We start from the raw sequence: 24,137 nt of genomic DNA on the forward strand, positions 1-24,137 counted from the left end.
CAGAGCCAAGATTAAAATAACAAGAATGTACTTTGCCTGGGGCATAATTCTGCCTAAATGTGTCTTATCCATCACTTTATTTTTCTTAATTCTTATTTTTGTTGTTGTTAATTTGCTCTAGGAAGGAAAGTTAGATGATCTATAAATGGGTTCCAGAAAAGCTTGGAAAACTTCAGGGATTCAGAGAATAATATTTAAGAAGGAGTCATAATATCTGAGAACAATGCCCTATAAATGCCCCAAAGTGCAAGGATAAAAATATTAAATGAATCACTGTTCTTACAAAGAAAATAATTTCTTAAAGTTACAGTCTTAATTCTCCCTAAATGACAAATGGTCTATTCAAGCCCCAGAGATGAAGCTCTGAGGCTAGTACCTAAAGTGGTTGTACTTCTTTACGCCTGACTCAATCAAACAGTTGAAATCCAAAAGTAAGTTCCTCCTTCATTTACCTGCCAAGACCTAAGTTCAGGCCCTCAGGGTGCTGAGGTTTTCCTTTGTGGGAGAAAATGACATCATCGACACCTCAGTGACAGTAGGGAATGCAGGGAATGTGGCTCCCAACATTGGTGATATCATCAACAGCCTGGGAGAAACCCGAAATTCCCAAGAGTTGAAGTACTGATGGTTAAAAAAGGTGGGTGTTTTTGTTGTTGTTTCAAGTTTATCAATGGATTTTGATGTTTCCCAATGTCGGGTTTTAAAAGGGCAGGTAGAGGAAGGGTACATCTTCCAGTAAGAACCTCAAGAATCAAACATAACAGAAGTTAAGTCCAGACAGAGCTACTCAACTCATTTGTATCTTACTGGCTCATATTCAACCAAGGAAGAATAGAGTTCTATTAGGCTCTCTCCTAGCTTCCAGACGAGTATATTCTTTAGGGGACTTGCTCATGTTGCAAGTTTGCATTCAAAATAAATTCTAGGCACTCACATAATCCCCCAGTCTCCTCCAAACTTTCTTGATGTGCGACAATTAAGGAAAAGAATCTTTGATTATAAAACAATTTCTTTGACTGGAAGAAAATTCTTTGCAGGGCGTGAACGGCAGGAGAAAGAAAAGATTTTTCTGAAGTGCAAACTAGTTGGAAACCCCCTGGGGAAAGAATCTGATTCCCAGTCTTTGAGAGGACCGGGCCTGCCTGTACAAGCTGCCTCTGCTGCAGGCCTCTAAGAAGATGCTTTTGTGTCTACTGTATGGCCCTCAGCAACAGCACCGCAGCTCTTCTCTTTTTTGCCGGCGGAAGTTTTCCAGCTCTGGGGGATACACAATGCAGAAAGCCACGGTTTAATAACCTGTTGGTTTAATAACCTGTCGTAGTTGCTAATCAGATGGCCCCATTTCCAGATGCCTCCAGATGCTTACATACTAGAACTCTATCCCCTAGCCCCATACATCTACCAGCTGTTCTGAAATCTTATTTCCAGTGTAATTATTCAGCTTATCTCTAAGAATTCAACTTTACAAAGTATTTCAGGATCAGACACCTCATCCACCTCCTACGAGTATGCCCCAGACTGGCTCTAGGTTATCTCTGGCTTTTCTAAGACTTTCCAAAGATTCAGAGTCACTTAGAATCTGAATGGTAGGTTTGTGATTGAAGTCAGTGTGGTTTAGCCACTAGAACAGCCTTGAGGAAAGATTTAGAAGGGTCCTCAATCCAGTACAGATATTTTAAAATATATAATTTCAGAGAAAAACTCCTTTTTGTGTGTGTTAACTGAATATAAAGACAGTGTAGGACCGGAGGACTAGGAGTACAACTAAGTCTAATAATGCTTAGTTTTGCTACCAATTAGTTTTGTGACTTTAAGTAATCTGGTCAGATTTTTTTGTACCACCTACCAAACAAATTTTATCTCGGGGAAAAGAAATAATTAAGCAAGTCACATGTCCCTTTAGGATATTAAGTCTATTTTAGAATAAGCATAAACTCTAAATGCTTAGACCTAGAAAGGATCTTAAAGGTTATTTAGTTACCCTGCCAACCCTACCTCAACAGATAAAAGGTTAAGTGACTTGCCTTTACTTTTTAAATGGTCATAAGGGACCTATGGACTTTTCATATGCCCAAATACTAAATTCTAAATAATCTCTAATGATGATAAATATATATAATGTAATGTATATCATAAAGTTTTACTAACTTTAAAGCAGAAAACAACCAAAATGCCCTTTGATAGATGACTGGATAAAGAAGATGTGATGCATACATACAATGGAATGTTACTTTCCCATAAGATGGAATACTTCCATTTGCGACAACCTGAATGATCTTGAGATAGTCATGCTAAGTAAAATAAGTCAGAAAAAGTTGAAGATCAAATGATTTCACTCATATGTGGGAGATAAAACTGAAAAGCAGAAATGAACAAGACAAACAAAAACTCATAGATACAGACAACAGTTTAGTGGGCAGGAGAAAAGGTAAATGAGAATAAAGGGAGTCAAATAGATGGTGACCGAAGGAGATTTGACTTTGGGTAGTGAACACACAATACAATATGCAGATGAGGTATGACTGAACTGTACACTTGAAACCTATATAATTTTATTAACCGATAAATTTAATTAAAAAATGATGAATAGGTATTGAAAGTTACCAAAAAATAGGTTAATAACCTAATGTTGTCACAGCAAATATGTACATTCTTCTTGAGTTGGTCTCTATATCACTCATATTATACTAAAACTAACATATTTTAAGGAATGGGAATAATACATACTAATAACTAAAGTCAATAATTTTTAAAAACTTTGCATTAGAAACGAATTTTGCTGAATCAAGATGGTATTCATTCGTTCTTTACCTTCTACATAGTCTTAGTACCTATTTCTTCCTTTATGTAGTTTGTGGAGAATTAAAATTGAGTCAGTGAGATTATCAATTAAAAAAAAAACCTCTAAATATGCTGAATTCTGTCTAAAGCTCAATTTTCTTTTAATTTTACTACAATTTAACAGGAACTTCTTGGGCACTTTAGAAAGCCAGTTTGCAATTTAAAAAGAAAGCCATGTTGTTTAGTTATTTAGACTTCTAAAGAAAATGCTACAGGTAAGTATTATATATACAGTAATATTTACAAGCAATATTATAACTTATATTTAATTGGTAACAGTGAAAATTCATGTTGGGTTTGGTTGTCCTCTAGCTCTAAGCTACTTGAAGTTGCCTAGGTTAAGATTTTATGTTTTTTGTTTGTTTTTTTCTTCAGTCATAGGAGACACCTTGAGAGAGAATTACCAATCATTTGAATGACTCCTGAGAAAATGAAAATCGGCACTCTAATGCATCTATGCCTGTGCCTCTTGTTTGGCATTCATCATATCCTGCCTTCCGTTGTTTCAGTTGTATCTGCTCAGTTAGACTAGGCTAGGGTGTTGTTCTTTGTGTTGCTATAGGACCTGCCACAGAATTTGGTACACAGTGGGAGAGTCAGTAAGGTTCTCCACCTAACTTCACAAAGAGCCCTTACTGCTTTAAGGAGATGATCCAGGCCAACAAGCCATCTGGTTTGCTGTGACTCTATGGCAGAATAAATGACACATTTTGTATCACATAAAGTAATGCTGTTGCAGCAAGGTATATTTCTTCACTTGTTTTAAAGTATGCCTTCTAAGTTGATTAGGGACCAAAGAGGAAAGAAAGTCTACAGCCATCTATAATATCTTATATGGAATGTTCAGGGGAAAATCTCTGCCAGCATCTGCTTTTTAATGCCCTTTCAATGACCCAAAAAAGTTTAAAATAAATAAATAAGGTTTGCTAAAAATACCAACCAATAAGATATGGCAGTAGATTGGCAATTCTTTGACTGGCAAACCACTAATCTCTCTGGGTCTAGTTCTTCCTCTGTAAAATGAAATGACTGGATTAGGTGTTTTTCCTAGTTTGAAATCTGATGACTATATTTCACAAATGGAATAGTCTGCCCCTCTGCCTTCCAACTCCAAACTGTATTTTACCATAGGTATGGAAAACTGAAAAGGACTTAATTCCAGTATAAGGCCAATAAAGTCCTTCACAAAGTTAGGTTAAAAAAACAAACAAACTTGACCACAAGAATCTTAAAGTCAGATAACCGATATGATTCTAAGTAGACAATATAAAAATAAAAAAACATGAAATCTAAATCATGTAAAAAAATTTTTTATAGTGGGCAAATCACAAGACCAGAAAATGGTTTAGAGGGACATAATGGGAATCATTTTTTAGGAAACAGTAACATTAGTAGGCATAAAATGTAAGGCCTTCCGTTTCATCCAAATTATTCTACAGGAAAAACAATAGCAATAGTATTTCTCAATTGTCATATATCTACATATGCACAATAGTACCCTTTCGACATATTAGCACACACAAAATTAACAGGTACATATGATAACTGAATATGCTCTTTAAAATTACAGTTGTATTATAGTTGATTTCCGTTATAAGGGAAGTATTCCAGATTTTTTAAAAAAACAAACTGGTTTTGAAGATAGTTATGTTGCTATCTTGAACAGTTACCGCTCTGCTTTATATTCAGCAATCAGAATTTCTAAATAATCTAATTTCCTATCTCCATGAAAAATGTGAGCCTTTGTGTTTACAATAAAAAAAAAAACCTTAACTTAAATCATTTTGATTATGTTGATGTTTCTGATAAACACAAACTCTAGTATATTTTTAAAAGTATCAAAACAAAACAAATATATCCATGAACTGTAATGTTCAGAACCCAGGTAAAAATAAAGAGTATGTAAAGTAGCTTATCTGTTCTTTAAAAACAAGCTAATCAGCAATCGATAATAAACCTTTATAAAGAAAAAGACACAAAGATTTCCATTATAGCAAGAAGAAACTTAAGGGCCTAAGGAATCCTACTCTAGGGAAAGCAACAGGAGCTTAAAGAATAGAAACCAAAGAGATGGAAAGTAACCAGTCCGTTTGTTTTATAGCCTCTGTTCTTTGAATTTAGTAATCAAATAGACACATAGAGCCACAATTGTTCTACCTATATCAAAACAAATTAGTAAAATATTCTCTATTCTTATGAGCCTCAAGTGAAACTACCATAATGAAGGGTTGTAAGCATTTCTTGAATTGATGTGCAGTTTCACTTAATATTTGGAGAACACAGTTCCGGTTTTTTTGTGGTTTTTTTTTTTTTAACTACACATAAGCAGATCTTTGTCAGATACCAGTTTTTATATCTAAGATGATCATAGTTCAGGCTAACCTTCTTATAATTGCATTATAATTGTTGTCTGATTTCAAGTAATGTATACCAATACTTTTTAAATTAAGTAAACTGACAGTAAATTAGTTTTGAGAATTTGGTTTCATTTCTTGAAATAATGGAGATTATTCTAGGATAGCAGCTCTTAATCTGTAGTCCTTAGATCCTTACACATGTCTCAGAGACTCTCAACTCACTGGGATTTTATGCAAAATTCTATGTTAAGTACATATTGTCAGTAACTTTCATCACATTCTCAAAGGGGGCTGTGACACCAAAAGAAGATTAAAAACCACTGTGTTAGGGTATCTCGAAACCAGAATTGGGACTCACAAGCTTAAGGACTAAGAAGGCCAAGTCCTTTGAATAGACATATGTTAGTATCTTACAATCACAGGTTTAAAGTCAGTACCCCCAATAAATCTCTCTTGGAAAATCAGAATTTCCTGAAAAGCAGGGGTTGAGCTATTAAACCAAATAAAGGCTGTGGAAAAATTCTGTGTAAAGGAGCACTTCAAATATATTGATTATAGCCATACTTACGATTTGGAAATAACGATCGAGGAGACACTGTCAGTAAGTTGGAGGGGTAAAGGAATAAAGCACGCTGTGTCAAACCCAGAGCACTCAGAATAACTGACCTCATGCTTAAAAATGTGATGAGATAAACAAATCTGTTTCATCCTAAGTTAAATCCCAGCCATCAGAGTCAATACCACCACAGTTCCTTATAGTCATTAAATAAATATTTATTGAGCACCTACCATGTCTGAGGCACTGTATAAGTATACTAAGGCACTATTCACAGGAATACAGCTCTGAATTAAAGAGACAAAAAAATTACTGCTTTCACAGAACTCATAATCTACTGAAGAAAGATAGACAGCTACAGAAGTAAAACATTACAGTATGTCACAAGGCAATAAGTTTACAAAGAAAAATCAAGCAGGGAAGGAGAATATGGGTCAGAGGGGAATAGGAAGAGTCCTTCAGAATAGGATAGTCTAGAAAAGCCTTGTTGAGAAGGCATATCATACACTTCAGGGTGACATGTGAGAGACTAAGAGGAGAAAATAACTGGGGGTATATGTGGGACTAGCAAGTGGAAAGGCCCTGAGGTGGATGTATGCCTGGTTTAATTGGAGGACACAAAGAAGTCAGAGTGGCTGGAGCAGAGTGACGGGGAGAAGAGGTGGGATAGGAGGGAGGGGGGCCCGCAGGCCAGATCCTGAGGAGCCAAGCAGCTCACTGTAGACTCTGGCTTTTACTGTAAAAACAATTCCCAAAAGAACAATGAATGCAGGTCAGAGCATTAGCTCATAGAGCTTTTTGAGACATAAAGTTGGCAAACTGCTTTACCAATAGTTTTTGGACTGAGTTATCATATTGAGCAACGTAGGTCCCAATAGGGGATATCTCAACCATATATTAGCTTTTTAGGATTCTCACTCAGTAGAATTGATCCCTGAGAAATCCACATCCTCAGATATCTTAAAATTTGGATTCCTCATCTATCTCCTACAAAGTTGATTGGGTCCATTCCTGTACAACTTTGTTCTTGGATCATTTACTTGCTTTCTCTTCCCCATTATGTTTCCTTTTTTGTAAAATGGAGTAAATATCATCTGTTCTTATCTGGCTTGCACATTTTAGTGAATCATTTTAAGCTTCTTGGAAGAAAATATATGAAGTCAATGAAACATCATTATCATATTCTTTTCTAACTATACCCTGATACCGATTCTGGTTCCTGACAGGATATTTATAATAGTACATTGGTCAATTATAACATCTTTTCCTCTGCTGTATTTAGCAGTTTGAAGGAAATAAGAGGGGAAAAAAAGCACAAAAAAAGTTCCAAAAATACTTACCAGTGAACAAATGCAAAGGCTTTTTATTAAAAACAAAACAAACCTAGCCATGGGCTCCTGGAATATCTTTAATACTGTATAAAAAGTAAACTATGGCTAATTATTAAAGAAAATTATAACACGCACGCGTGTGCGTGCGTGCACGCGCACACACACACACACACCCAAAAGCCAAGGAAATGCTTACCCTCAGAATCAGCTAAATGAACACTAAACAGCCTGATAGGGACACTAACCAGGGGCATCGCTCATTCATTACCTCCTACTGACCACAGGGATTTACGAATTTGAACTTAAAAAATTTTTGCTGGATTTCCACATGAAGTACGAAACTATTATATATGCAAATCAGTTTGATGGGTGCTTATAAAAGAGTTATCTTCTCAACTTGAAAAATTATCATAAAAACATTCTGCAGCTTCCTCCTCTCCTCTGGGTGCCAGGCTTCTAACACAAAGCCGAGTCAAGAAGGCTCTGAGCTGGGACCACAGGAAGCAAGCACCTCCGACCACTGTGCACACAGAGGAATTATATCTGATGGTGCTCTTCTGACTATGTTCTAAAGTCAATTAGAAATTAATTGGATTATCAGCACCTCCATTAACATAAATAACTGAGAGTTGATTGGACTTTAAATATTTATACTTCTTTTAAAGGCTGGCCTCAGAGCAAAATCACAAAATCTTTGAAATCTCTGCTTCCAAGGAACTCTAACTTGAGTAATGACAGTTATATGTAGGCTATTTCAAAATTTATTATGTCAAGCTCCTGTATTATATAATTTACCACAGGCTATTATAAAGTGAAGAGAAAGATAATGAAAGTTGTTCCATTAAAAGGGGGATGCTGAGTAAATAAACATTCTACTTTACAAATATCTTTGCAAATGTAACACAAATAAGAGAAATAGAAGAAATACAGAGATTATTAGAAGTTAGGATATTGTGTATTCTGGATCAGTCTCAGAGAATAATACTCATGTTCATTACTTTCTGTTCTAGAAAGAAAGAAATCATTTCTATGACACCTACACTGATGTTCTGTTCATCTGTGGCATTATAGATGTACAGAATCTTAAAGCTGGAAAAACATGGGCTCTAGGGTTCAAATTCCAGCTATGCCACCTACTAGCTACGGTCATGACCTTGGCAGGTACTAACACTTTGAGCCTCAGTTTCCTTATGTGTAAAATGTGAAAAATAAAAGTACTATACTTATCTCATGAAGTTATTATAAAAGTTCAGTGAGCTAATATATATAAAGTGCATAACACAAGTTGGCTATGCAGTATTATATTTCGATCCCTCGATTTTACAGATAGGAATTGTAAAGCCTAGAAAGGTAAAAACCATTTTGTTCCAAATCACCCAACTACTTAGTCGCAGAGTTAGAACTAAAAGGCAATCCCTTGGGTCACAGTTCAATCACTTTGTCAACTACAGTTTTGCTATACAGCATTAGCTCTCTGGCTTTGGCCAAAACTTTAAAATAAAGTTTTCTCTCCCTTCCCAAATAATTCATTTCAGGACCTGACTACAATTAAAGTAAAAATGCAAAGATGGAATAACTAGGTGTTGACTAATAGGTAAATTAAGGGGCAAGCAGAGACATCGAACAAGGAGGAATCTGTCCAGGAGGTGTTCGCTTCTGCTGGCCAAATGCTAAACTACCATAGCTCCTATTGTAGGTCTGAAGCCCCAGGGCAGCATATTCTAATCTTGATCATAACATTACCCTGGAGTCTAAGAAAATCCAGGACAACCAGCTGAGCAGGAAGAGTGTGATAGTTGAAGAACTGGGGACCTCTCTTGCACTACACTAAGATCTTCTTGCTCTTTTGCTTTGAGAAGAAAGATTCATTCTGAGTTGTTCTGCTGAGTAATAACATTTATGAAAAAGGAACAAGAATCGAGAAAGAAAATAGGACTGTAAACATTTTTAGAAGTGGTAGCAATAATATTACTAGAATAATACAAATATTGATAAAAGATAAAATAGAAAACTGGACAATTCTGTCATGTATAAGCTTTAACATATTTTCCATCTGTAGTATAAACAAGGAGAAAAAGAATATATTCAAATGAAAAACAAAAATAATAAGAAGTTAGAATCACTATTATTTAGTCCTTTATCAGTCACTGCCAATTAATTAAGAAATCTGGAAAAGTTTCCTTGAAATAAAAAAATTTTTTAGTCTTCCAAAGAAGTAGATACTTTAAAGACAATGGCAAACATGCATAGGAATGTGAAATGATATGGTAATGCAAAGAAGCAGCTTTTGGCAAAAAAGAAAGGAAAACAATATAATTTGGTGAGGGCTAAGATGGGGAATTTTGAAACAGAAAAGAGAGGACTTGAGAAATGAAGGAAATACAGCAAAGGCAACGTTTCCTCTTCTATTGTGACTTTCTTCTAGTACTTTCTTCTAGTACAATATTACAATAAAAAGAATATTACACTAAAAAACTTTGAACGTATCTTGTAGAATGGATACTACTATTGGTAAAAAGAAACCTAAGCACAAAGAGTGAGGTATAAGAATCAGGACAAAAATTCACCAAGGCCTGATCTTCAATGTCCTTGTATATATAGACATCAGATGAAGTTGAGACAAGGAAAATTATTTTAGAGACAATTCTATGGTCCATTTTATTATTAAACAAATTGGGAAGTACACTGTCAAGGGATGTCTCTCTTTAAAAAAAATTAAAATTGTAATACAAGCGAAATCCAGTTAATTTGGTCTTTATAAAATTATACATACCTGAATTAATTGAGCTAAATGTCAGATTTTCTTAAACTCTCTGGGAATTCCGGGAACCACACAAGGTTATTATTTTTTTAAATTGTTATTTACATACCTTTACACTACGCAATGCATAGCAAACCCAATTTTACAAAGACCTGACTGCATCTTTGGAGACAATCAAACTTAACAGGCAGCTAAAATAACTCATCGGTAGAAGGATATGTAGAATTATCCAAAATTCCTCAAAGCCAACAGAGAAGACCCCTTTATATTTGTAACACTAGGGTACAGCTATCCACCAAGAAAGCTGAAGCACCTCAAAACACAACTTAAGGAGATATAAACAGAACTCCAGTTAAATGGAAGGCTTGGTTAACCACAGTTGAGTAAACCTGAGTTGCAGCGTAATCTGATAAGGAATGAACGGCATGGATTCTAGAAGTGTAAACCATGTGTCCCGAACACACTAGAGTTCTTTGAAAGAGTTAATCAAATAGTGGGTAAAGAATAGTGATGCATATCATTCAAAAGCTTGTTTTTGTCTTTTAAAAATAATTCTCTTGTAAGAGATTATTAAGAAAATTTAGTAACTATACTGTGGATTAAAAATTGATTAATAGTCAAAAAAACAGAAACAATATTAAAAGTCTCCAGAGATTAATACTAGGCTAGTTAACAACTTTATGAATGACCTAGAAGAAGCTTACGTGGCCAGAAAACATGAAGACTGAAAATTGACGCAAACTACGGTAAAGCCTAAAGGCCTTGCTAAATAATACAGTGAAATTCCCTCTTCACAAAATAAAGAAACAATACTTAAAGTATACTAATAGGATCAATGTTAACAGTTAAAAAAAAAAGAAAAGATTACTAAAATTTACCAGAGTGAGAAAAAGAATAAAGAGCAGACAAAGATTGACAAAACGATGAATGGCAAAGAGAATGCCGGCTAGTGCCTCTTAAATCTCTTTTCCTTTATTAATACACAGAAACTATATGTACAGCTTTAATAGGAGACAAAAAATTTAAAATAAAAGAGGACACTACTTTATACAGTATATAATTAACCCACTGAACATGCTGTCACAGGACATTAATGAAGCACAAAGCTTAGTATGGCTCCCAAAGACCTCAGAGATATCAAAATGTGGTTCTACAGCAAAATAATTTAAGGTAAAAAAATAAAATGGAGCACCCTCATGCTTCAGGGTATTAACTAGGCAAAGTCGGGAAAAAAAGTTTCCTTTCCAATTGTATTCAAAATGACTTACGTTTCAACTGTTAAATGTTCCTAATTCCATCGTAGAGTTTAAATTAAATGAATAGACTCCTATCCAAAAATTCTTACTCCTGTATTTCCAGGTACATTTTCTTTGCCTGTTTATTTTTCTAAACAGCAGAGCCTTCCATTTCACCCAATTATTCTTCTACTTCACTTATCCCAGCTTCAAAATATTGCCTAAGAAATGATCATGAAGAACCGCTAAATCATATATGTAAAAATCCACGTTTGGAAAAGAGAGTTCTATAATTTGTTAAATTTTCCCACCTTCTTTCTCAACATAGACCAAAATTTAAATTCGTATAATATTTTGGTTCTGCTCATATCACAAAATCAAAATCTGAGCTTGGATGCTGAGGGGAATTATATCTAATATTTTAGCTTGTGTCCAAGAGCTACAGCAACAAGTATTCTTTCATAAAATAAAATTTAATCAATAAGCAACATAATTTTATGGAGTAAGACACTGGAATGCCACATTAAAAAGGTACAGCCCTCTAGGCTCTAGCTTCACCATGGAGGATGAGCAATTCATCTATGAAATGCTATGGCCCCAGCAAGTTCATAAATTCAACACATAAAGAGTAGGCTATGAATTAACAGGCAAAATTCACAGCCTGAAAGCCTGAGAAACTGTCTGAAAGACTCTGTGAGTTAATAAAAAACAGATGTTAAATTTTAAATTTTGAAAATAATAAAATTATGTGTAGACAAGACCAAAGTGATTGGGAGGTAAGTTTACACCTTGTGTCCATTTTGTAATCCAGTCCTCTCCATTTTGGGCTTAGCATAGGGTGCCGCACGTGGTATAAAGCCAGCCATAGCATTCAAGCTTGAATGAATTTTAAAAGTGACACAGTGATCAAATATGCTCCAAGGGCATTCTAGAATTTCAGGGTGCTACTGACCATTAAAATCAACCTCCTTAGTGCTCACTTCAGATTTAAACAGGATATAGAGTACAATCCTCAGGTCAATTAAATACAAGCCCATATATTTCATCTATCAAAATACTGTGTCTAGAATATATCGCTTGCAAAGAAAGTCTTATTATGCGGATCTAAAAAGGCGATGTAATACCAGGGTTAAAGATAAGCAGATGATCTTCTAAAGTACACGATTTATATGCTTCTTCTTGAGTATATAAAATAAGAATTTGCTTTAGAATGCCAATGAGGCAATATCCTTAAAAGATAGAACAAATAAAGCTAAGCAGCAAAAGCCTTTGTGTGGTATTTGGTTCGGGAGGTAAAGAAGAAAGGCCTATTTCAAACAGATAGAAAGTGAAATATAATAAAGTTATCCTTACCTGCATTAATTTTCCTTCTGCTGGAGTTATTTCAGCAACACCAGCAAATACACCTTCCAAAGTCAGATTCAGTTTTCCTGTAGGGTCCATTTTCAGGGGGATCACTCTGATAATAGCTTTCTGCTCTGCTGATCTTTCAGACTCCACTGCTGCTGCCAGTACCAGTCCTGTGTGTCCAAAGCCTGCCTGCAGGGTAGCCATCAGCAGCCAGGGCCAGAGGGCAGCCAGCTGCAGCTGGTGGCCACCACTCATGCTACCAGCTGCAGCAATGCACTTCGGCCATACATACTGCTTCCACTAGCTAATACCAAATGCAGGTTCTCAGATCCAGACAAATTAAGGAAGAGAGAATTTATGCTTCAGTTTCAGAAAGCCAAGTCATAGTTTTGGCCCTTCCTTTCTCATATTCCCAAGAACAGGTGGCATTCTTGATCTGGCAGGGAAGAGGGTGTTTTCAGCCCACTTCTGCTCCAGGTATGTCATTTTCTCCCATCTTCACTATTATTAGTAAAGATAGCACCACTTTTCTTTGGAATTTCCAACTTTGCTTGAGGTTGAATGTCACATTCTGAATTTTTATTATGTCAGATCACTTGGTGCTGGTCTTCCATATGCATCAAGCTGTAGAGCCACTAAACTAATGTTAATGAACAAAACAAGGCAAAGTAAATAACTAAGGCCATGCATCGAAGGCGAGCGTGAAAAACTCCAGTTCAGAAAATGAAGAAATGGTCCTTTTTAAGCCACATGATTTGTCAATGGAAAAAGACTAAAGATCACTGGAGAATTTTTTTAATGGGAAAAAAGAGGGAACAATATTTGAGGTCATACCTTGAGAGATGTCCAAAGATGCTATGACATGTATTCATAAGTTTCCACATTCAAATATATTTCATGGTAGCCAAAGTCCCAGGCCTTGAATTTATAGTACTTTGAGTGAACTTAAATATACTATCGTTTTTAAATGTTCTACCTGATTTGCCTATCAATTAGGTAGTAATTTATATGTCTCCACATATTACAGGATAATCCTGAGCATCACGACCTTTTTCAAATTTCATAATTGAAAGAATATCCGAAAAGGTTAGATTTCCAATTATTTTTCCTATTTCTATTTTTATTTTTCTTTCTCTTACGGATTCCAGCTTTTATTCTCCTGCTTGAGAATGCCAAGCACTTTGATTTCCCATGAGATGCTTTTGGAAACTACTTTATTATCCCAATCTTATAATCTGTAATTTTCTAGGTTCATAAGTAAAACAAAGGACTATTCCTGACACGTTTTCAAATTCCTCGAGGGGGTGGGGTATAAAAGATAGGGGGAGTAGGGAGGTGATTAGTCTACAGACTCTAAGTAGAATACCCTGAAAAAGTAAAAAGCCTGAACAAGGTAGATCTGTGCTATTTCTAGGCACACTTGAGAATTTGGGTCTTTGTACAAAAATAAAACCTTATTCTAAAATTTTAAAATGTGCACCCTTAAGTAAATATAAATGCACATCAACCACAAAGCCCCACTGTGTTCAGAGATCAAGTTAAAAAAATCTTATAAAGTTTTCAGAATAAGTGCTGAAAAGCCAAGCAATTGAACATGAACCTGTTATACAGATTCTTTTCTTTTGCTGAGGCAGAGGGAGAAAAAAAAAAAAAGAATTTCAAAAGAAATCTGCAAACCTGTTGCGCTGTCGGGCCCACTGGAATCCACGGGGGTGAAACAAATTCAATTATGCTTTTATAGATCCTGCTCAAAAAAAGATTTCAACTGTTTAACCAAGTACAGCTCATTCTTCCACCTTCTTACTCTGCAACCAAACCAAGTGCCCCACACTGCAGGTAGGTGCCGAGAAACTCCGCAGCCTGGAAAAATAATCCATGCAGGTCAGAGGCAGAAACAGTCCAGGGTTAGAGCTACTGTCCCCAAGAACTCTAAAAACACTTATAGAGGATCCAAAATCATTTCTGCAATCTCCTTTCTAACAAAAGTTCTTTCTCTCCCCGAACAGCATATAAAATGATCAGATCTTGAAAGAGAAAAGAAGCAAAGCAACAATTCACTACCAGGAGCACAGAAAATCCCAGAGGGAGAAGGCAATATCTCTGAATCATGGATGGACTTGGAAAGTTCGGAAGGATTCGAGTGCTTCCCTTCCAGAAAGACAATTCTGGATCAACTCCCTAGAGGAAAAAGCCTGTGGTTTGTAATTGGTGTTCTAGTTCGACTCCCTCCCCTGAGACTGCAATCACGCTCTATACCTGCTGACACAAAGTGAGGGTGGAGCAGCTAGAGGCAACCACCCCCCCATCCCGCCCCTCCTCCTCCCGGCTGGCTAGGGCTCCGGCTTGGGCGCGCACACTTAACCAGACACGTTCTTTTGCTCTTCTCTCTCAGCTCCTCTACTCCCTCTATTGAGCCACAGCCAAACTGCATCCAATTCAATCCTCAATTCCTTTCTCTGGGTGAGCTATCACATGAAAATCAGGGCCACTCAAACAATATCTAAACAGATTCGGCACCCAAAAGAACATAGATGGTGGTATGAGGAAGTAAAGAGAAAAAAACATAAAGGAAATCCAGAAGATTAAAGAATGAACACATGGTTTTGGAAATATAAGTTCAAAGAGATTTCTGCTTTTTCCAGGTTTTAGTGCCTATAAATGGCATAAAGCCAGAATAAAGTGATCCTGTGCTATAGTACTTACTGATTTACTGTTGTCTTATATCTACTATCCTGGCAAGAACTCTGTCCATTTTATGTGCAGTTTTTCTTCGGCTTTTACTAATTTACATTTAGCAGCTCTTTTCTAAACGGTGCCTGTGTGGAGCTTTTAGACCAGGTTGATGTCAGAAGTTTGGAATCGGTCATTTTCTTCTCATGTCTCTGGGAGATGAAACAATACTATGGATCAGACTTTTGCTTTCCATGTAAGATTGCAAGTAAATCTATGTCATGAATACAAGCAAAGGGGTAAAAAATATATGCTTAATGAAAAGAATGTAGGCTAAAAGAAAATTTGGGGCTAATTACCACATTCATGAACCATAACCCTTCCAGTAAACTTGTCATTAGAAATAATGCAAAAGTTTTTAATATGTCTCTAAAATTTGAATTTTCAAATTTATCAGATTATATTTAATTGTGGCCATTTTATTTGATTTGCTAATCTTTCCAAATTGCACAAATGCACAATTATATGAATGTGGTTAACACTAATGAGCTGCACATTTAAAAATTATGACTTCTGTCATGTGCTTCTTTAAGCTGTGGTAAGAAGCACATAACATAAATCTTTTTAAAAGTTTTTAAAAATTGTACAAATTGATCATCTGTAAAATGCAAATAATAACTGCATTGTAGGTTTGTTGTAAAGATTACATGACATAATGCCTCTGAAAGCAAAAAGTATGAGTGGTCTATTCACCTTGAGCATTTTCTCCCTAAAGAAGGTTTATGGGGATAGTTGTGGCATTTTAGGCCTAATAACTAACCTAGAGAAGGGAGATATATTCTAAAGTAAATTCTTAATTTAGCACTTTTTCTTTATTGGTTGGGCATTAAAGACATAATGCAAGTATAGACCTTTTATAGCCCCTTTCCTAAAGAAAAGGAATTGATCTAATTCTTCTGGACAGAATTTTTAAAAATCTGCTATGATTTTATATTTTGATTTTATATATGCCATATCATAGTACAGCATAAATAATGCAAAGCATACATTACTATATATGATATATAAAAAAAAATCTTTAAGGTTAAACTAAACAAAAAGTAAGCTACCAATGGACTTTGCCTCACCTATTCTTGCTTGAAACTTGCAAAGGAATTAAGAGACCGAGACCTGAGAGTTAATACACACACTTAGCTGAAAGAAGGAAAAAAAATATAAATGTGGTTGCCCTCTCTTGAGGAAACTCTGAGGTCCGGGAATGATGATAGTATGTATCAAGACCTTGGGTACCCTGAGACACTCAGGATCAAACAAAACAGCTCTATGTAGCTCACTGATATACTGTGTTTAGGTCACCAGAATTGGTAAACAAGAGAAATTATTCTCTGGTTTTAAAGGTTTTAAGTTATCCTTCAAGGGTTGATGCACACAACTTCCTCTGAGATATCATAAAGATGCCATCACTATGGTAATGAAATGCCCATTTTCGCTGACATCTATTATTATCTAATCTTACACAGGAGACAGGTCATCCTTCAAGATCTACTTTTGCATCTGGATTGACTAAAGTTACTGAAGACCATTCATCCTTTTCCACAAAACAAGGTTTCTATAAATATGTCCAAGAAATGTCCTAATCTTTAATGGCATTTTAAAGATTCAGTCTCTATTCAAGTGCAAATGGGGGGGGGGTGTCAAGACACATTTTCTTAAAAAGTCAGATTCTTTGAAAAACAGAGTATATTCTCTTTTGAAGTTCTCTAATATGATTAATAGTCATAATGACCAAGGTTTCTAACGATCACTAACCAAACAGTAAAAACAAGCAAGACAACAAGTCTAGTTGAAACACTCACTTTATTGTTGACTGACTGAAATTTATCATGCTTAAGGTGCTGAAATACTGAGGTGCTAGTCAGGAACCTTGTTAGTATTATGTCAGACCCTACTGGCTAATTCACACACAGATTTTATCTTATCTTTTTCCATTTTACCCAGTCAGTGATGATAGCTTAAGCTGATAGGTAGCAAGCATGTGAGAATAGCAGGAGATCCAGCTCCTTGGTCTGTTGTACGCATATATAAAAAAAGTTTGGAAAGCTGATAATGGCATTTCATTAATTAAGCTTTAAAATCACTGAAACCAAATCCATGCCAAGGTTCCTGCTTGACACATGTTCCTCAAAAGATATTATCTCTTTCAACATATATAAAGCTAAGAAAGGCATATTTAAAGGAAAATATATCACCAACATAGTACATCAGCTTTTCAACATGACAGAGAAAAGGCAAAGTTCCTTCATTTGGAAATTGGATCTCCTCTTCACATACTCTGCCAAAATACACAGTCTGGCCAAAAGATACAGGAGTCCTGATAATCTGCTCATCTTTTAAATCTTGCTAATTAAAGATGAATAAATGCCCATCACATGGACATTAACTACTCTAATCAGATGGACCAAACAGGTCACTTTTCAGAACCTACTTTCATATCTAAACTGAGTCACTGCAGACCATTACAGAGCTCATCCTTTTCCAAAAAACTACTATCTCTGTAATATTTCCAGAGTTTGACATCATTGGGAAGGCACAATGCAATTTAAGAAATGAACTGTTACACCCACAATGCTAACATAGTACTTATGTCATACCATTAAGTGCCTTTTCTTTTAATTCATTTCATATTCCTAGGCTTTCCTTTTGTTTCTGCAGTGCTTTTTAGGAAAACTGAAGCAGAATCCAATAAGAAAGTTCTAGACAATTCAAAAGAGTTTAAATCAGAAAGTTTCTTGCTGTCATTAGATGAGTAAGTGAGGGATCAACCACGGAAACTGGACAACCAAGATACCTCTCCTAAAAACCAGTCCCACAATCTTACTACTTGAATTTAGAATCCTACAGAGGGGATAAGATAAAAATGTTATAGTCTATCCCACTATCCAAAATTCTTTCAGAAGCTTCAACCAGACATAAACTATTAAAAAAATTGGAGGAATAGCTTCTGTTAAATGACTATTAATCAGTTTCTCCCCAAATTTCCACACAATATCTTATATAGATGAGAATTTATATTTACTGAATGGCAAAATCTAAAATAAGAAAACACTGTGGTAAATCTCAATGTTTTTGTTCATACATTTTACATTTCACCCTCAAAATAAAAATATTACACATGCATCCTTTATCTTTCTATCCTGTAATATTAATAAAAATATAAAGCTTTAAAACTTTTAACTCTATCAGCATTTATAAATATATTAAACAAGTTAAATACTTTTCTTTAGAAGACATTTAAATAAGTGATATATTAACAAAACCTTCTTACCATTTATAATGTACCATTAAAATTAGAGAAAAATATGAAAATAGAAGAATGCTCCCATTAATATAAAAGAATTAGGAGCTGTTAAGTGTGATGGATGGTCCAAGTCCGGACACCTTGCTCTTGCAACAGAATGCTGGGTTAGGAAGTAAGAGTATTTTCTGGTTAATCACTTAGAAAACTATTTCTTTCCCAGAGTTTCTTCCCTGGAATTCCTGACCCAGTCCTGTATTCTTGGTGACCTTACATGCCTTCCTTTCTCACACAATCTTCTCTAAAAGGATCACACTGTGACTTGAGACAGATAGACTGAACTCCCCACTGGATTTGTGCTGATTATAGTTTGAGAGAGGCAAGATGACAAATCAGCACCACACAGATTATTCTCCAGTATCATAGATGCAGCAGGTTTTAGATGTTTCTTGCTGTAATGAAGGCCAGGACTTTTCATTTGAAAGGGATCTGGGCAGCAAAAAAAATAAAAAAATAAAAAAATGGCTGCTAGATGTTTAGTAGTTTGTCAAGGTAAATAATCTGAACTGAACAGCTGTAGTAAATACCAAATTCCCAATTTTCAATTAACAAAATTCTCAATTAACGAAACAAAAATAGTTTTTTTTTCCTTAACAGAACTGAAAAAATCCCAACAGTGTGTCATGTGCAAGGCTAGTCTGCCTCCAGCTACAGCTAGTGCACAATGTCACATTTGTCATCCATTCCTCACTCTTTTAATTCTTCCTCCTTTGGAAAGTGCTCCTGCTTGCAGGCCACGTCTACCAGCAGATGAAGATCTAGAAAAAAAGAAGGTTCGTTTACTCACTCTTACCTTCTCAGACTGTAGAGTACAACAGACAAGTCTTCAGACAAGAAGAACAAGTTGCTTATGTTTCACCTATACAATTGGTTCTAAATTCATTATTTTTTCAGATTCTCAATTTTAGGTCATTACTGTACCTCTAAAGCATACAGAGATAGCCCAGCTGTTAAACCAAAGTAACCAACAGAGTTTCTATCCCTTCACGGATGTGGCCAAGCCTCTTTTCATTTCAATTGCCTTTTATTTTAAGTGAAAAATTAAGGAAAAGTATCAAAGTGATCAGAGCGAAATAAACACATGAAAATTCATTTCTTTGATGCCATAAGGAAAGATGGGTGGGTTGCAGAAATATGAAAAAGTAATGCCTTCAGAAATATGTTAAAATCAGTAACCACTACTTTTCAAAAGTTTATGCCCGCATAAACTTTCTACTTATTGACTAACATAGCTCTTCTCTTGTAAAAACACCTATCTGAACTGTCTGTAAAAAAGAAAGCATACCCTTCACAGAGGTTAAGAGACAAAGAGTAGTTGATTAAGAATGAAAAGAAGCAAAAAAGTAAGCTCTCAGCTCAGGAACTAGGTTCTGTAATACAAAAAGCTAAGATCGTGTATAGAAGTAGACTAATGGACTGAGTAACACAAGCAGAAATAAAAGGATCCTGATATAGCTTCTAGATTCAATTTAATTAGTTCATAACTTCTAAAGTAACATGACTAGGGAGCCTTTTCAGGTTGGTTTTGAGGCTTACAATTTTGCTCTAGTGGCATTTTGGAATTAAGCTGCCTCCAGCACACACAGCATAAATCTTTTATTTCATTCTAGACATACAGAGACTTCTGTCGCTATATTTGTAGAACACAGCATCTATGGGACTGATGCACAGCCTGGGCAAGAGAGCTGATTCAATAAAATAATTCTACTACCACCTTTGAGAAAATCTAGAAAGCTTCTGGAACAGTTCCTAATTTTTGCCATATTTGATAAAAAGCAGACCAGTCATTGGGGGCAAAGTACTAGCTCATCTGGTGAACTATACTACAATCTACCCATAAAGAAAAAGTAATTTATCTAGATGAGTATCTTTTAGAGAGAGAACAGACCATCACTTTATCACTTGAAATTGGCTTCTTGCACATCCATGATTACAGAAGCATTATTCACAATAGCCAAAAGGTGGTAGCAATCTAAGTGTCCGTTAACAAATGAATGGATAAACAAAATGTAGTATATACATGCAATGGAATACCATTCAGCCTTAACAAGGAAGGAAATCATGATACACGCTACAACAAGCATGAACCTTGAAGACATTATGCTAACTGAAAAAGTCAGTCACAGAAGGAGAAATAGTGTATGATTCTACTTATATGAGGTACCTAGAGTAGCCAAATTTATAGAGACATAAAGTAGAATGGTGGTTGCCAGGGGCTGCAGTGAAAGGAATTATTGTGTAATAGATAACGGAGTTTCCATTTGAGTAGATAAAAAAAGTTCTGGAGATGGTGATGGTAGCATAACAATATTAATGTACTTAATGCCACTGAAATGTACCCTTAAAAATGGTTAAACTTATATTATGTATATTTTACCACAAAACTGGCTTCTTTATAGTCTAAATAACAGTGTACAGCACATAAAGAAATAAGGACTTTTTGGACTTTACAAAATGGATTCCATGGGAGCTACGACAGCAACGTCAACTGGTACATAATGAGAACGCCCTTAGGGTGTAATTGCACTATCCCACACCACAGAAATGCCAGCCATGACTGCCCTGGATAAGCCCCCATCTGCAGGGGCCGATAAGCATGAGGATCCCATCTCGTGAGGTCCATGTAAGCTGAACACCTTGAGAGATGATGCTCAAGCCTAACCCAAGAGCATCATGGACAGGTGTCTTGAGAGCCAAAAACGCTGACCTTCTGCCTATCATAGCTGCTGGCCTGGGACCAACGTGCGGCTATCCACACTGCCACAGTCAACAGAACTTGCTTTGGAGATAAAGACTTTCATCCCTTTGTTCTGTCATGTAAGACTCTGTATTTCCCCTGTGTTTGGTGTGTATTAACCTGGGTGGGTACCTGATTGGTTTACCTGAGAAGGTTCCACTCAATAAACCTGGCATTGTGGAAAGATGCAACTGCGTTCAAGAGTGTTACTTTAATAGCCGCTTCTCCTGCTTGTGACAAATAGTGATAATGATAACAGTAATAGCTTATATATGTCACATCTTTTTTTCAAGTAACTAAAATGCATTATTATAAGGTCATCTTATTAATTCTGAGGAGTAAACAGATACTGGGGGAAGAACCTCTAAGCTATATGGCTAGTAAGTCAAGCCGGTGGTTTCTAAACCTTGCTGCACATTAGAATCATCTGAGGATCTTTCAAAAAATACTGATGCCTATGTTTCCTACCCTATACATTCTGATTTATTTATTCATTTTTAATTTTTTACACCTACAGCACCTGGTCTTCCTAGGTGGTCTCCCATCCAAGCACTAACCAGGCCCGACTCTGCTTAGCTTCCGAGATCAGACAGGATCGGGCCATACATACATTCCGATTTAATTGGTACAAAGTGTAGCCTAGGCATCAGGATTTTTAAGAGCTGACCAAAAGATGTAGAAGGAGTAACACCTAATCATGATTATTCTCTAAACACTCCAGCTCCATATTAGAACAAGGACAGGCATTATCATAATAGAAAATACTAAAGTAAGATTTAGTAACCCCAACTTTTAAAGCGGAGTATGAATTCCTGATAACAAAGGTAAAGACTATTAAAGCAACTACAAATTTCATGCAAGGCAGACTGAAGAAAACTGAAACTAATTCTTTTTTTCTTCAGTGAACAAATGTCATTTATTTAATTGCTTATTAAGACTTTATTGTATTGATAGGTCCAAATAATGGACAAGAGCGCATCACAGATAGGCATACTTAAAATGACAACTGCCTATATGGCTCTGTAACAGCCTCAGAGTGAGTTATGTGAAGTAGTGTCAGTAACAAACCCTCTTAACCTTAATGATTGGGCTTTAAAATAGCATTTGGTCACGGGGATGCGGAGCACAGCATAGAGACTGCAGTTAGCATTAATATATTGGCTCAGTGGAAAACCAGAGGAGAGTAGGAGAAATTAGGGGGATCATTTTATAAACTATATAAATGTCTAACCAATGTACTGTATATTTGAAACTAATTTTAAAAATAAAAAAGAATTGTAAAGAAAAAAATAGCATTTGGCACACAGCTTCTAGTAACAAGCATCTAAACATAGTTATTTTATTAAAGTGAGCTTCCTTCATTAGCAAAGCTACCAATCAAGGAGTTAAGAGTCTAGAGACCAATAAAAGTACAAAAAAGACACAGATTAGCACAGTGCTACTACTGGAGGTTTATATGACTTCGTTAAAAAAGAGAACCCTGCATACTCATCAGACAAGCGTTTGGGAATCACAGCAGCTGAGTTGGTTTGAAAGCTGAAAGGCCTTGAGGGATAAGGGCACTGCATCTACTTGTTCTGGAATGTTAATTCCTACTGAGAGCACCCTCTAGGGTTTGGGGGCTATTACTTTAATGAAATATCATCCATAATCCAAAAGCTACAAAATTCCTTTCTTGAGGAATGAACTGAACTTTGCTCTTAAATATTCAGTTGCCCTTAACTATAAATATCCCATCAGAACATAAAAGAGTGTAACTTCCACAATAATACTACTATTTGGATATATTCAGTTTAGAGTATTGTCATAGAAATGAGGGGAGCATGATTGAATCTAATTTACCTCTTGGTATTTTCAATCCATAAGGTATTTCCTGAAATCGACCTGTGCTCACAAGGCCTGCACACAGCATGGCAATGACTGCGATCAACAAAGTCCTTCTAACAAAATGCATATCTATTGAAATCAATACAGTGTAGAAACCTAACCAACTTGAGGTCTTTTATTTGAAAAAAAATTCAAAGAAAGTTTGAAGTGTGAAAAGATGCCCCTACTTAAAACAGGGCAGACAAATTTTCAAAATAATTCAATTACATACAGGTCCTGATAATTTCTGGGATACAGAATGCTCCTGTTCAATAGGATAATGAGCAACATAATGACATTCCAACATTTAATGTTAGAATTATAGTTTCAGAATTTGGGGCCAAAAGAGTCTTTACACGTGATTTATGAAAGTATAACGTATTATGAGAATTGGAACCTTCTTGAGGCGCCACTACTATCACTACTCTTAATGATAGTGACAATTGAAATTTAAGTAATACTTTAGGAATTTTACATTTAGTTCCTATCATTAATAGTTTAACCTTCTAATTTAGTATTTATCAAAATAAAAAATATCTGGTCATCTATAAGAACTAAACTGAATACTAGTCCATTGTGAGCCCTCCCCACAAGTATCTCCTTACTCTTTTAAGGGCTTCTCTGGTCATCAATGATCAGGCTGTGAAAAGATCAGAAGCTAAGAACAAGGACTTTCCAATACACAGTACAACAGACTGAATGTTTGAGTGGCCCTCCACCCCCAATTTATATGTTGAAACCTAACCCCTAATGTGACCAGTGTTAGAAGGTGGGACCTTTGGGAAGTGATTAGGTCATGAGGGTCGAGCCCTTATGAATGAGATAGTTCCCTTGTAAAACAGATCCCAGAGAGCTCCCTTGTCCCTTCTGCTATGTGAGGACACAGGAAGAAGGTGGCCATTTATGAATCAGGAAATGGGCCCTCACCAGACACTGAATCTACTGGTGCCTTGACTTTGGACTTTCCAGCTAATAGAACTGTGAAAAATAAATTTCTGTTGTTTATAAGTCACCTATTCTATGGTTATTTTTGATATAGCGGCCTGAACACAGTAAGACACAGAGTAGGCAAACTTTT

General features: G+C 35.8%; 2 protein-coding genes across 3 annotated transcripts in view; both read right to left on the minus strand.

Moving 5' to 3' along the window:
• The window catches only part of RNF43 (ring finger protein 43), a 57,560-nt gene extending 44,874 nt beyond the window's left edge, over positions 1–12,686 (minus strand). Inside the window, exon 1 of one of the 2 annotated variants that reach the window (XM_006924876.2) lies at positions 12,435–12,686. In XM_006924876.2, the coding sequence (XP_006924938.1) occupies positions 12,435–12,686 (252 nt within the window). Of the gene's footprint in view, positions 1–283; positions 364–12,434 lie in introns of those variants that run through there. The other variant, XM_006924877.2, reaches the window with a different exon arrangement.
• A 4,253-nt stretch (positions 12,687–16,939) lies between these two features.
• HSF5 (heat shock transcription factor 5) overlaps positions 16,940–24,137 on the minus strand; it is a 34,318-nt gene continuing 27,120 nt past the window's right edge. The window contains exon 6 of the mRNA XM_006924878.1: positions 16,940–19,214. Coding sequence (XP_006924940.1) covers positions 19,144–19,214 — 71 coding nt within the window. The 3' untranslated portion in view covers positions 16,940–19,143. The remainder of the gene's footprint in view (positions 19,215–24,137) is intronic.

Source organism: Pteropus alecto, unplaced genomic scaffold (genome assembly GCF_000325575.1).
Source record: "Pteropus alecto unplaced genomic scaffold, ASM32557v1 scaffold98, whole genome shotgun sequence".
Taxonomy (NCBI): Eukaryota; Metazoa; Chordata; class Mammalia; order Chiroptera; family Pteropodidae; genus Pteropus; species Pteropus alecto.